The 14,077-nt window shown below is 40.1% G+C and overlaps 1 protein-coding gene across 4 annotated transcripts in view; it reads left to right on the top strand.

Annotated features, from left to right (window-relative positions):
* Window positions 1-14,077, top strand: part of CARS2 (cysteinyl-tRNA synthetase 2, mitochondrial) — a 35,150-nt gene that overhangs the window by 5,819 nt on the left and 15,254 nt on the right. For all 4 annotated transcript variants that reach the window (XM_071430612.1, XM_071430611.1, XM_071430614.1 and 1 more), the window contains 6 exons: window positions 1,955-2,026; window positions 2,591-2,696; window positions 3,414-3,497; window positions 5,928-6,057; window positions 8,314-8,447; window positions 11,404-11,471. In XM_071430612.1, coding sequence (XP_071286713.1) covers window positions 1,955-2,026; window positions 2,591-2,696; window positions 3,414-3,497; window positions 5,928-6,057; window positions 8,314-8,447; window positions 11,404-11,471 — 594 coding nt within the window. The remainder of the gene's footprint in view (window positions 1-1,954; window positions 2,027-2,590; window positions 2,697-3,413; window positions 3,498-5,927; window positions 6,058-8,313; window positions 8,448-11,403; window positions 11,472-14,077) is intronic.

Raw genomic sequence — 14,077 nt, 5'->3', positions numbered from 1 at the left:
TATGACCTTTTTTACCAGATTAGCTTGGTGAATGATTATTTAAATAACTTTTTTTTAATGGTTTTAAAAACACTTTTTGAATCCTGAAGCACTGAGTGTATTCTGTGTTTTTATTCTGTATTTTGAGTCCTTTTGTTTAATTTGATTTTAGAATCTGTAACTCATGTCTTTGGGATCATAAGTGAATGTGTGGGATTGAATTGCAGTTGCAAGCTTTAAGATAGTTTCTTGGAGCCAGAGAATTTGACAGCTGTTCCTTTTACTTATCTTTAAGTAAACAGTTACTTTCTCAGTTAAATATAGGCCCCTGCATTCAAATGAATACTAGCAGAAATATGTCTGTTCCCTTAGTCCATTTACTTGCAGTTTTCTAAGGCAGTAAAGAATTCTAAACAAAGAACCCCCCTTCAAAATTCAGGCGTATTAAATCCATGTTTGCATTTTAAATTTTTTCCTTATTGTCAGAACATCTTAGAGATTTTGTGTTTGAGGAGGGGGAAATAACATGTTCTTGAAAGATGTGTTGCTTTACTACATTCTTTGGTTCTATGAAGTCATCTTTTCTTGGCTTTTTTTTTTGTGACCTTTTGAAGTGTTTGCTCAACCATTTTTTTTGGATGGCCAGGGTCTCTACCTCAGTACCCTGCTTTTGTTGTTGGAACCTGAAGCATTACAGTGGTAAATCAACATGTCTGAGCTTGTTCATCATCCCCTGGTGGGGTTCATCTTGGGGAAACCTCAGAGTTGGGTACTAGTTCATGATGAACGTGCTGTATGCCATCAGTGGCCCTTTGAGAGAGGGATGAGTCTCTTTGTGTGTTGAACATGGGAGGAAATTCACCATCTCCTTTCTGGAGGCACCTTTGTTTCTTTCTTGATCAAAGCAGGAGCTAAGCTGTCTAGAGAGGTGAATCCAGGCACTGGTCTGTAGGCAGAAGCTTGTCTTTGTATTTTGGTGCTGAGCATTGTCCTCATTTCATTGCTGCATGAACACTGTCTTCACCAGAACCTGCTTTGTCCAGGAGTTTGTACAAACAGTGGTACCCACCTGCTCTCTCAAAATCAGAACCCATAGAGATGCTCTAGTAGTGAATTGGAAGTGATGAAATGAGATTGATACTGTTAATGATTCAGTTACCTGCAAGATGGAGACTGACAGTATGTTGTCTTCTCCCCAGTAGTTTGTTCACAGAGAAGATGTAAAGGCATGCATTTGAAACACTTTGATACCATGCTGTTGCTTGCTAGGGCAGGTTTTGCTGTCATGCATCTTTCAATCCCTGACCTCTGAAGTGTTTGAGAACAAGTACCTTACCAGGTGCAAGTTCCTTTCCTTTTGGGTTGCATTTTCTCATCCCCTCTGCAAGAGGAACCTGTTCATGTCCCATGAATGAGAAATGTAGAGAAGGTGCTTGAGAAATGCTGGACTTGGCGAAGCGTGGAACTGGCTTTCAGTATTGAGATCTATGAGTACCCATGATCTGCTGAAATAGCTTATTTTTCTTAATCACTGAAAATGAATATCTTGTCTCATCCTGCAAGTCTCTGATCTGTCTTTCTGACACATAGGTGGTATTGGTGTTTCCTGTCAGTAAGTTGAATGGTTTTTATGTCCTGTGTATGGTAGTATATTTTGTCACTGGAAATGAAAGACCCTCTCAAGAGAAAAATAATAAGAGAGGGAAGGAGTTTATTATTTTAGTCTTTGGTTGCTTTCTCTTAAAAGAGATATATTAATATTTTGCAAATTAAGAAGCATAAATGAAATACTACTTCTAAGTTATTTATAATTTATATCTCCTCTCTGTCAATGTTAGATTAATAAGCCTTTCTGACTCTACCTTGGGGGCTCTCTAAGTCTTCCAATTAGCTATTAGCTGTCTGAGAAAAGATTGCCATATTTTATATCATTACTCTGACTTATGATTTGCCAATCTGCTTCTCTTTTTTTCAGATGAATATATCACCAGTAGCTCTTGCTCGTATTTATGAAGAAGACTTTAAACAAGATATGGCTGCCTTAAAGGTACAAACACTCAAGATTCTAAATTTAAGAGTATTTTCTAAGAAATTATTTTGGTAAAGAATCTGGTTGTGAGAGTTTGATCTGAAAAAATAAATTTGTTGCTTGGAAACTGAGTGCTGATTTACTTTTCATTCTTCTGGAATGATTTTGCACACCTTTTGAGTAAGGAGATGTGGGGAGAAGCAATCCTGAGCTTTGGAATGAACAAATGAAACTTTGTAACAGTTTTTTTTCCATATTCAGTAGATCCTTGATTCACAGATACTACTATAATGCAGAAACAGCCTGATTGAAAGCACAGGAAACACGAAATCTTCTTTCATTGATTTCAAGTGACTTTGCTTCTTGTCTCCCTGTCAGAGGCAGAGAATGAGCCACTGGGAAAATCAGGGTTTATCTTTGCCACCCCTCTGTGTGTATTATCTTAAATACTACTTATGCATTTTTTATGATACTTGCAACTTTTTTTAAAGATCCAATTGAGAAGAATGTTCTTTTATTTTGTTTCCTAGAATGAAGGAACTCATTGGCAGTGTGTTAATGCAATGTTACTCTTTCTTTAAGGTCCTTCCTCCTACAGTATATATGAGGGTGACTGACAATATTCCTCAAATAATTTCCTTTATAAAAACAATAATTTCCAGTGGACAAGCTTATGCAACCTCGCAAGGTAAGACTTTGAGCAAGGTAACTCCTTGTTCAGCACATGTATAGGAAGTCACTGCTCTTAGTAATCCTGTTTTGGAATCAGGTGAGATACCTTGTTCCAGGCTTTCCTTCTGTTGCTTAACAGGGTGTGAGTGAATTGTTTGTGATGACATGAGTGGGCAGAACAACTATTACTCAATTTCTAAGCTAAATGTAGCTCATTATTTATTATAATTGTTTACTGTAATAAACTGCTGTCTAAACTCCTTGGGGAAGGCCTGGCCTGGTTTCTATAAGAAAGCTGGGGGAACCTCTGAAGAGGAGCTGTGTATCTCCTATGTGCTGTAAAAGATGTGTCTGCAAAGCAAAATGTGTGGGTTTCTTTTTTTAGCAGAGGTGGTGGTTGTAGAAGGATTCAAGTGCATTGTAACTGGACTAGGTGTAGCTTGAGCTGCAGTAGGGGAGGGGATTGCTGGTTGTGCATGGGCAAGGAAGAGCCTGGGAGATCCCCAGAATTCAAAATTATGCTTTGGGCAGAATGAGTATGTGCACAGAAGCTACTGAAAAACTGGATAACATGGGAACATCTGCTACTACTTTTGCCATATTTCTAAATTTCTAAATCAGAATTTCAAATGGGAGTGGAAGAGCGCTTTGTTTTGCTTTCAGTGAAATGTTATCAAGTTCTCATCAATGTGCTCCATCTTTGCTATTCAACTAACCATTTCTTTTGTATTAGGCAATGTTTATTTTGATGTTAATTCCTGGGGAAAAAGATACGGAGTGTTAACTGCTATTAACCCTGATACCCAAGATGAAGCAGGTAAGTTCGTGGCATGAGCTTGTTTGTGTTAATGCATTGTTTGAATGCATTTTGCATCTATGTGCAAACTTTCATTCAACAGTCTGAAACAGTTTTCTAACCCATTGTGTATAGCTAAGTTTCTGGTTAATTAGGATCACAGTGCTTTCACAGTTATTTTTTGAGGCACTCACTGTTGCCAGTGCAGGAGGAAAGTTGGGTTTTCTTCTTCCTTTTGTCCTTCCCTCTATACCTTTGTTCTGATACCTTAGAACAATTAGGATTCTTAAGCAATTTTAATTAAATACTGGGCAGTGGTACATAGAAACTTCACACTGAGGTGGTGCTCTTGCTGTTGCAGTAACCAGCAGTGAGGTACTCAAGGGAAAACACTGGGAAACCTCACCTACCATGTTCTTGTTGGGGCAGTTGCACTACTCTGAAGTTAACTAGATTAATTGCTTCCTTCATTACTTGTCACTGGGCTAAGCATCCTCTGTGTGAGGGCGAGCAATCTCTTCATAGGCTGTGCTAGAGCAGGCCTGTACCCTGGGCTGTGGAGATTTTGCTCCAGTTCCTGCTTTGCAAGATTGCTGAACCTCTGTTTAGCAGGGTAGTAAGGTCTGATCAGGTTTCTGCATCAGAGAATTTGATTCAGGTCTTCTACATCCTTTTGCAAACTAAAGTTCAGTATTTCATCATTAAAAAAAATCTGTTTGTAATTACTGAAAATGCCTTGGGGGCTGATGCTCAGGTGCAGCCAGAACTTCTCACAGCTCTGCTCTGGAGTTGTTTCAGTGCACAGAGGGAATGCATCTTGTCAACAGTTATTTAGAGGTAATTACTGAGTGCAGAGAGCCAGCTCCTCCTGGGCTGCACAGGGAGGAGGAGCATTGCCAGCAGCTCAGTGGAGGTGGTCCTTCTCTGCTCAGCACTGGTGAGACTGCCTGGAGTGCAGGGCTGGTGCTGGGCTCCCCAGAACAGCAGTGGAGAAAGCCAGCAAAGGGTCACAATAATGATGGAGGAGCATCTTTCATCTCCAAATACTGGAGCATCTTTCATGTGAGGAAAAGCAGACAGAGCTGGACCACTGAGCCTGGAGAAGAGAAGGCTCAGGGGAATCCTACCCATGTGTACTCATACTGATGGAGTAGAGCAGATGGAGCCAGGCTTTTCTCTGTGGTGCTTGGTGATGGGACAAGAGGCACTGATCACAACTTGAAACATGGGAAACTTTATTTAAAGCCAAGAAAAATCCCTTTTACCCTGAGGATGGTTAACACAGACCATGTTGCTCAGAGAGGCTGTGGAGTCTCCATCCTCAGTCAGAGCCTAAGTGGACACCATCCTGGGCAGCCTGCTGCAGCTGCTCCTGCTCTGAGCAGGGGGTTGGATTAGGCTGTCCCCACATGTGCCTTCCAGCCTCAGCTGTGACTGATTATGTATTTTACCCTGCTTCCCCTCTAGTCACAGCTGAGTGCATTCTTATTTCTAAAGATTTTGACACTTGTTTTGCTTAAAACTGAGATGTTGAAGTGTGCTCTTTTATAGCAGTATACTTAAAAAAGGGCAGAAGAGGGTTGGAGTCAGCAGATCCTGGTCAATCAGAACTTGGGGATCTAGTGAAAGAGCCCAGGTGAAGATTCAGTGGACAAAACTAGGGTTATATTTCTGTTTCTGTAGTTCTTAGGAATTTTGAGTTGTATGATTCTAAAAGTGAAGCCATGTATTTGTCAGAAATAAAGTCCAGAGTCCAGAGCCCTGTTCTGTGGCTCCTGACAGGGGTTGCTGTGTGTTTGACTGGAGGTTAGGAGTCAGCAGATATGAACAGTCCTGCAGTATTGTAGCAAAAAGGACTGCATCTTTGGCAATGTAGTGAAGGAAGGAACAAATATAGCTGTGAGGAAACCTTTGTAGAAAACCCATTGGTGAAAACAGTAGTGATAAGTTGCTACTGTCCAAGAATAGTTTTGATTCTTACCTCTGTGCACTTCTTTGTTTTATAAAATCTAAAACACAAAGTAATTGTGTCCCAGAGAAAAAATTGTGGGGGTTTATGTTTGTTTGTTTGTGTGGTTTGGTTTGGTTTGGTTTTATTACCTTCTCTGCTATAGTGCGGTCAATTTTTCCTGGGGAAACTGGCTGATATGTAACTAAATGAATGAAAAATAAGGCAACCAGGGAAGGATAAAAGGACTAATAGGGTAGGATATATTAAGGAATCTTGAATCCATCTTTGTAGCTTGTCAAAATCTATTTCAATATTCCAATATTTCAATATTTCAATTTTCCCCTGTGTGAGGGGGAAAAGAGGGAAGTTGTAGTGAAAAGAAGTTGATTGAAGGGGATTAAAATCAGAGTAGTTCACTAAATACACATTTCCTCTTGCTTTCATTGGTCATTTTTTTTCTTTGAGACATATCCCATTAACAAATCACTTATTCTTGCCAGCTGATTCTGACAAACGACATGGTAAAGATTTTGCCCTGTGGAAGGCTGCCAAGCCTCAAGAGCTATCTTGGAATTCTCCCTGGGGAAAAGGACGACCTGGATGGCACATCGAATGTTCCACAATATCAAGGTCAGATTTCTTGGATTTTGATAAATCTAATGCTATTTTTCATTTTCAGTCACAGTACAATGGTAGCAGCAGTACTGAAATTGTTTTCTGACAGTAGGTAGCACTGGTTTTAATGTGACCATTTTATAGAACTTGGGATGTCACATGTGGCCCAGATAAACTCTGCTTCACCTTACTGTCACAGCTGTCTCTATGTTTTGGCACCTTCTCTAGAGTCAGACTTGGTGCTTAAAATATGGCACACGGGATCACACAGTCCATTAGCAGTCTGTGGACTTGAGCTGAGCAACCAAAGGTGTGGTGAAAGTTACGGTACCTCTTCCATTCACTTCCCTTCCACTTCTAGCAGTCTCCATCAGTCCTAGTTCAGGATGTAGGTGTCAGGAGGACAGGGTGTGGGATTACAGCTTGATCTATGAGATCTTGCTGGCCTTATCTTAACAGCAGCTGTGGATGTTCATGCTCATAATCGAAGTGTTATTCAGCATTCTTGCTGAGTAGCGTTTTGCTTGCACTTGGTTTGATGTAATTTGCTCTTAATTTAAAGTTTCATTTTCACCACAGGAGAAAAAGGTCTTCTCTCCTGGAAGATTGATAGTGTACTTAGTTTTGCATTAGTCTCTGATCTTTTTTTGGAAGCTAATAAGAAATAGTTTAGATCTGACCTTGTTCAGCTTAAGTTTTCAGCTAAAGCTGAAAGAAGATGGAACCAGCTGCCTTAGGTTTCTCTTTCATATGCTTTTCTGGTGCACCTGGGATTGTTAGTCTTTTCCACCTGCTTGTGAAAAGTGTTTATAAGGGTGATTTTCTGTCTGTAAATAGTTTCAGCATAGTGAGGCAGCTCTTAAAGCAATCAAAGTGCACAAAATCATGCTGTGTTTGATGTACAACCTCTGACAGAAGTGCACAGATAAGAAATGCCAGTTACAACATGGCTTGTCTGCTAATGCAGTGCTGTTTATAGTCTGCATTTCTTTCTCTAAAAATGTATTTTACTGAGGCTGGATGAGGCTCTTGCCATATAAATAAAAGACCCACGGAGAGCATGATTGTAGTAATCTTGGACTGTGAAAAATGGAGAGCTTACTTTGGTAAGTGACCTAAAACAATTTGTTGTCCCAGTCAGCTGCTGAAGGCCCATTTTTAAGTAATACTTAGTTGTCTGTTTTGCCAAGTGTCTCAAAGCACTTTAACTATGTTAGGTGAATTAATTTTGATAAGTCTGTGAATGAGGAGTCTCTGGTCTCTAGAGCAGCCCTGCAGGAGGGAATCCCCTGCTTTGATCCCCTCAGGTCTGTCATTCTCTTCTCATTTTCCCTTGTGGTGAGGTGGGTGGCTCCTCCTGTCCCTGTGCATTTGGCAGATCCATCTGTCACCTCTCTCCAGCTCTTAATGGTTTTGCTGGAGGAAACAGGAATTGCTCCTCTGTACAAGGTGGCACAAGGGGAGGTGAGGGTCAGTCCTGGGAAGATTTGTGCTTTAGCTGGTTTTGAAGCAGGCAGGAGCAGAGAAGGATGAACTTGGGAAATGGTGACAGCTGCTCTTTCTTCCTTCTCTCTTCTCCTCCTTGTCTTTTCCTCCTGTGCCCCAACAGCTTCTGCAAAGCCATCATATGGCACAGTGTTAGCAGCGTGTTTTGTCTCAAAAAAGGACCAAAGTATTAATGTTTAGTCAGCTACCAGGATCACCTTGTTAAGGTGACATATGGGAGGCCTGTGTGTTTGTCTGTGGGCCTTGCACCTTTCCTGCTTGAGCACTCCTGGTTTCTGAGCAGTTAAGGTTGACTCACATCCCTGTGAGGCTGTAAGTGTAAACTTTGTTTAACAGGCAAAATAAAGTTGCTAACCTGCCCAGCTTGACCTGACTGCACACACTATTGTTTGAATTCTTACAGGAAAGGTACAAGATAAGGAAGAGTAATACCAAATTTATAGATGTAAGTTGTTAGGTTTGCACATAAAGGCACCTGTCTGATAATGAAACTGTAGCAGAACAAGGAAAGGAGACATCCTGCTTGCTGTCCTTTAAGGAATTGCTTCTAGTAAGGAGAAGTAATTGTGAACAGATATGGGTCCTGTCTGTACAAGTTCTGCTGCAGTTTTGGTACCCAAGGTATGTGTAAAATCTTGTTTTAAAACTGCAGTTACTAAGTTATACACTTAAATATATGTTGTTTCATCTTATTTTTATTTGTATTTCTTTTTACAAAAAGCTTTTGTGGTGTTCTGCTTACTGATCAGGAAAATATTGTTACAGTGCAGTGTTTGGAAAGCAGCTGGACATCCATACTGGGGGAATAGATCTTGCATTTCCTCATCATGAAAATGAAATTGCACAGTGTGAGGTGTATCATCAGTGTGAGCAGTGGGGGAATTACTTTCTGCATTCTGGTAAGTAAAATATGGATCACTTGAGAGGCCTGTGCAAATACAATAGTTTGGGATTTTTAAGTTTGGCATTTCATGCTGTGAGAACACGTTACACTGCCTGGCATTGTGTAGAACTGCTCCTTGCTCCCTCTGCATAAAGGAGCTTCATTCAGTGAAGTTTGTGCTGTACAGTGCTTTGAACTACGTCACTGATGGCTCCAGTGCTGTTCCCATTGATGGAAGCCTTGGCATTTGTTCTTCCTGTTGCTGTCATGGTGGTTCTGGATGGACAGCTGAAGGCAACAGAAAGTCAGATTCAAGTCTGCAGCCTCTCTTTTGCTGATTAGTATTTTGGGCAGGATGTCTCTATGAACTCTTGAAGCTGGTTCTGTGAATAGAAGAGCGGCAGAGTTAAGCCTGTGGTGCACTCTGGGAATTACATGAGCTTTCATTTTTATATATTTGTACTGTATGGGATGAATATTGAATTCTAGTTTCAGTTCCCAGTGCAGAGCCTGTTGTAAATCAATAGCAATTGTCCAGAGGCTGGTGCATCCTCCAGGGTGTGCTTTGTTCCCAAGGTGCTGTGGAATCCACTGCATTTCCACTGAGATGCACTGGTTACTGCCAAGGGGAGCCTTCTGTTGACAAACCAGTGAATCTGGCTTTTCAAACTTGGAACTGAATCTGTAGGGGAAATATTTTTTGATACCAGCTAAATAAAGAAGAGTCAATTAAAAAAAAAAAATGAGGAGAACTTAATTCCAAGGGCAATTTTTACAGTGAAGTTCTCTAGGAGCTGACAGATTACATTCATTAAGTCAGAAAGAGTTGCTGGAGGATCATGGTGTGAATTATTTAGGGCAAATGAATCAGCTTCAGAAACAATTTATTCTGCTAACAGACTTCAGAATTTTAGCAGCTCAGAATTGGAGGAGCAGTCCCCATTAGAGGAAGAAAATCCCTGCACTATGGATAAATCTTATAAGGACTTTATTTTTAGACTACTTGTACTCTGGGAAGAGCGCCAAACCAAAGTTATGAAAATCCTTGTATTTTGTGTTCTTGAATGAAATCATTCTAAGTACTGAAACTCTTGGAAGAGGAATATTAATTCAAATTCAGATGTTACTGGTACATTTTTAGGAAAACACAGTCCAACTATTTTAAACTTGTTTGCCTGAAGTTAATCAAGTCAGTATTTAGGCACCTTTGCAAAAGAGAGAAAGTAATCTTAGCCAGGCTCTTCCCCTTCTCCCAGGAGAATTTTGGCTGTGGGTTTTACTTGAGTCCCAAGAGCTGCAGGTGTCCAGTTGTGTCTGACAGCCTGAATATGCTTATTGAGTGTCCCAGGTTTAATGATGCACTGGTGAAAGTGGCCTCACCTGCTGGCTGACAGGACAGTGAAAGCAAGGTTTTTTGTCATGGGTAGCTGCTCTAGCTGGTTCTGCATCCATGGATTTTTTGATTCATTCCTACTCTCCATAGAGTATGTTGTACAAAATGAAATTTTGAGTAGGTCAGGATAGGACTTCACATGGTGAGTTCCTGTTGCTTTGAATCATTATCAGAAATAGCTGAGGAGTGAAACAATGAGCTTTTCAGGTCCAGTTATCAGGCCTGAGCTTGTTGTTTTCATATCCAGATGAGTGTAATGGGGATTTTATCTACTTGTGGAAGCAAGAGGGTTTCAGGCAAGGCTGCAAAGCAGCTCTGTGTAGCAAGTAGCACAGAATCCAGACAGCTGCATGGGTTGCTGAGCAAGAAATGCCACTTCTGTCACCACTCATGAAAGCAGGAGCATGATCATATGTTGTCCTTGCACTCTGAGGCACTGGTAGCCCTGGGCTGCCAAATGTGAAAGAATGCAGTACTGGTAGGGTATTACAGAGCAAGAGAAACTTATGCTTAAAAATCTGCCTCAAAGTATGAATAAGTGCTAGATGCTGCAGGTCACAGAAGTGCCTAAAATCTCATGTTAGTTGTGGGTGGTTGGTAACTTACAGAATTACTCTTTCATTAGAAGAAGTCTCTTAAGGCTTTTAATAACATTTCTGAAATTATGCTGAGTAGTCTTTCAGTGGCAGCATGTTTGCCATCTCTCTGGTGCTGTGAATAATTGGTGTTTTCCATCAGTGATGCTGCCATGGCTCACATGGATGAGACCTCTAAGCAGGCAGCCTCAGGCTATACTTCTCCTGTCTTTCTTCGACAGAGCTTTCAGTCCTAAAGCCAAGCTCTACATACTCTTTTAAATGCAGTGTTACTACCTTTTTCCTGTGCTTCAGCCCTGCAAAGCAGTGATCTGTGTGACTCTTCAATGTTCTAGCAGTGCTCAGAGGTCACACTTCAAAACAAACTAATTCAAATTAGATATTGTAGCTGCATCACTCCCTCACCCTGCTTTTTCTCAGTCTCACAAGTCTGGAGAAGTTGAGAATCTGTAGAAAATTCATTTTGCATTTAAGATATTTTGAACCAGTGCTTTAAAACTTTGGGGTAAAAAAATAATGTTAACAGCCATCAGCAAGTAATAAGTACAGAAGATGAACTTTTAAGGATTTTTTAATGCTAGATCACTGGAAAATATTTCTTAAAATACTTCTGAAAAATCAAGAGTAACAGATAAAGTACTTGTGAAGCCTGAAACTGTTTCCTTGCTTGTTTTTATCAGTTTATTGTCAATTCTGGGCAGGGGGACTCATGGTGGTGGTGGGTGGTTGTTTTTTTTTTTATGTTTTAAATGACTGTGTTTTAAAATTCACCCAGTGGAAGTTTTGAGAATGGAGACATGTGCAGGACTGTAGGCAAAGCTTTTGAAACGTGTTCCCCATTACATTGAAATGTTTGGCATGTATCCATCATAGCATATGCTGCCTCCAACATTTCCAGTGTCTCAGTGCAGTCTTTCTCATTTGCTCCCTATTCAGAAGCACACTTGTTTATCCTGATTAATTCTGTTTTTTTTTTACTATAGGGCACTTGCATGTTAAAGGAAGTGAAGAAAAAATGTCAAAGTCATTAAAAAACTACATAACAATTAAGGTAATTTCTTTGTTTGAATTGAAGCAATTTTGTAGGTTTGTAATATGTAAATATTAATCACAGCCCTCTTTTGAGAAAGCTTTGGCGTGTGTGCTTGTGCTGCAGTGTTTCTCTAGTACTGATGTACCTGTTTATGTGGATCTGGAGGTAGGATACCTGTTCAGATTCATGGTTTGCTTATAGCAATGGATCTTGCTGAGCTGAGAGTGCTTGTAGGAGCAGAGTTTGTGCCCAGTACCAGAATCCTGCACTGTACATTTGTGGTTGGACTTGACAGTCTCAGGGGTCTTTTCCAACTTGAATGATTCTGTTCTGTAGTGATGGGTTCTCATCAGTCTATCCTTAATAATGCTTTGAAAAAGCATGGACACAGAAAAGAATGGATGTTTTTCTTAGTCCTTCTTGAGGTGAAATGGGACATAGTGTCATTGTTTTGTCACGAAGCTGCTGGGGATCCTGAAGCACACTGTTGCAGCAGTCTCTCCCATTACCCTTTATATGGTGACCTTGCTGAGGCACAGAAGCTTTGCCTTTTGATACCCACGAGCCACATGACTGTGTGATATTTCACTGTGTCCCCAGGTCTTTGGTGTGGCCCAGAGCAGGGTTTCTCTGCCAGCTGTGTGTGCTCCAGCTGTGCTGGGGTGGCTCCCAGGATGGCTGATGCCTACTGCTGGCACAGGGTGATTTCCTTCCTTTAGACAAAGCTTGGGAAACTGCTTTGGCATATGTGTTCCCCTTTGCCCTCTTGGAAAAATTAATTAAAATCCCTTTAAAATGAAGTTCAATATGAGCTGCTTTATTCCTAAGTCTTCTGATGCTGTCTGGGGACAGTTAAGCCCTGTTTTCCTGGAGCTCACAATTTTTACAGAAATCTCATGTCTCAGCAGATATTGTGGACAGGGTGGAGAAATGACCACAAATTCAGTGCATGGAGTTAAAAGCAGCATATAAAAATGTTCCTCTCCATGTCCCCCATGATGGCACAGCTTGTGTTGAGGAAACAAGTATTTCTGGCCTGTCTCTCTTTCCTTGTAGGTCCCTGCTTTTCATGTCTGCCCTTACACATGGGTAACAAGCATTAATCTTTCCTGAGAAGTGATTTTCAATCCAGTGAAACAATTTTTTCCTGTGCAGCTGCCTTGCACCTTGAAAGCTAAGCTACATGGAAGGTTTTATGCCTGTGCCCAAAGAGGGCAGGTCTGTCCAGGATCTTCCCTTGGTCCAGCCAGTTGCCACCTGCATCCCAGGCTGTCACCTGGGCACAGCAGCCCAGCATTCTCTGCATCCAGCTGCCCTGTTTCCCTCCCCTTGTATCCTACTCCAGTTTTTTATTTCCTTTTTTTAATAGCTAATTTTAAAAATAAATTAATTTAAAATTAATTAATTTAAAAAATTTAATTCTGACCCTGAAAATCAAAGTGATTGTGATAACACAGGGCCAAGCAAGCTGCTTTCAAAGAGCTGTGATTCTTCATCTGTTCTCTGTTTTAAAGGAAATTCAGAGTTGTTTTTTCTAGTTTGGATAGTCCTTTACCAAATTTGAATTTATTTCTGTACTGTACTCATATTGTTCTACCTCTGTATATTAGTGTAAAGCTGCTGGGCATATGGGGTACTCATTTATATCCAGTTTATTTTAAAAACCCACAACAAACAAACAAACACCCACCAAAACAATCAGTACCACTGTTTCTTGATTGTGATTGCCTCAATTATTTCTATTTTCACTTGAGAGAGAGCACATTGCTGATGCTTTTCCGCTGTTCAGGCTGGTTTGGTCTTGTACCAGAAGACTATTTCAAAATGTGAAGTTTAAGCAAATAACACTTTCCATATTTTCTCACTTGTACTGTCTTCTTACTATTTTGGATTTTTGTGGCGCTTCAATGATCCTCACCAGTTTGCAAATTAAAAAAAAAAAAAAGCAGAAGTGCAATAGTCACAGTCAATCTACCACAGTGTCCAGCCTTGCTGAGAGCAGGGTTGGAAGTGATTGAATGTTTTATTAGTGTACCTTCCAAACATTTAAATAGTTCATTATACTGTTAATATACGTTAATTGTACTAGTAGTAATACTAGTAGTTTACTGTTTACTGGAGTAAATTATTTGTAAAGCTAGATTAATATTAGAGTGGAGTTTATTAGGCTTCATAATTAACACAGATAATTCTTTTTATAGTGCTGGGATTTATCTTTGTTCACTCTCTGTGTTTCTTCATATTCTAGTCCTGCAGAAAAAGCACACTTATTTTCTTTTTCAAGAAATCTTTTTTTTTTTTTTTTTGTCAAGTTTTCAAAACTCAGGAGCTTTCCTCTGTGTAAGATTGTATCCCAATCTTAGTCTGATAATTTCATTTTGGGTTTTCTTTGCAAAGGTGTTTTTAAAGTGTATGTTTGATTGTACTTGCAAAGTAATTTTCACTATCTTATATTGGACATTGTGTGTGTATTTATATCTTGTATATATGTATGCACATCTGTCTTACATGGAATTGAATTTTATTTAGTTTAGGTTTTAAAGCAGTGTTAGAGTTTGAAGATTTTATGCCTGTCTTAAATTGAAAGATGCATTATTTGTCATGTTAGTTTGAAAAGCCAAGGG

The sequence above is a fragment of the Agelaius tricolor genome, unplaced genomic scaffold (genome assembly GCF_023055355.1).
Source record: "Agelaius tricolor isolate 1412-34295 unplaced genomic scaffold, bAgeTri1.0.p SCAF_7, whole genome shotgun sequence".
Taxonomy (NCBI): domain Eukaryota; kingdom Metazoa; phylum Chordata; class Aves; order Passeriformes; family Icteridae; genus Agelaius; species Agelaius tricolor.
The sequence above is the reverse complement of the archived record's forward strand: the minus strand, read 5'-3'. Positions and strand labels throughout refer to the sequence as shown.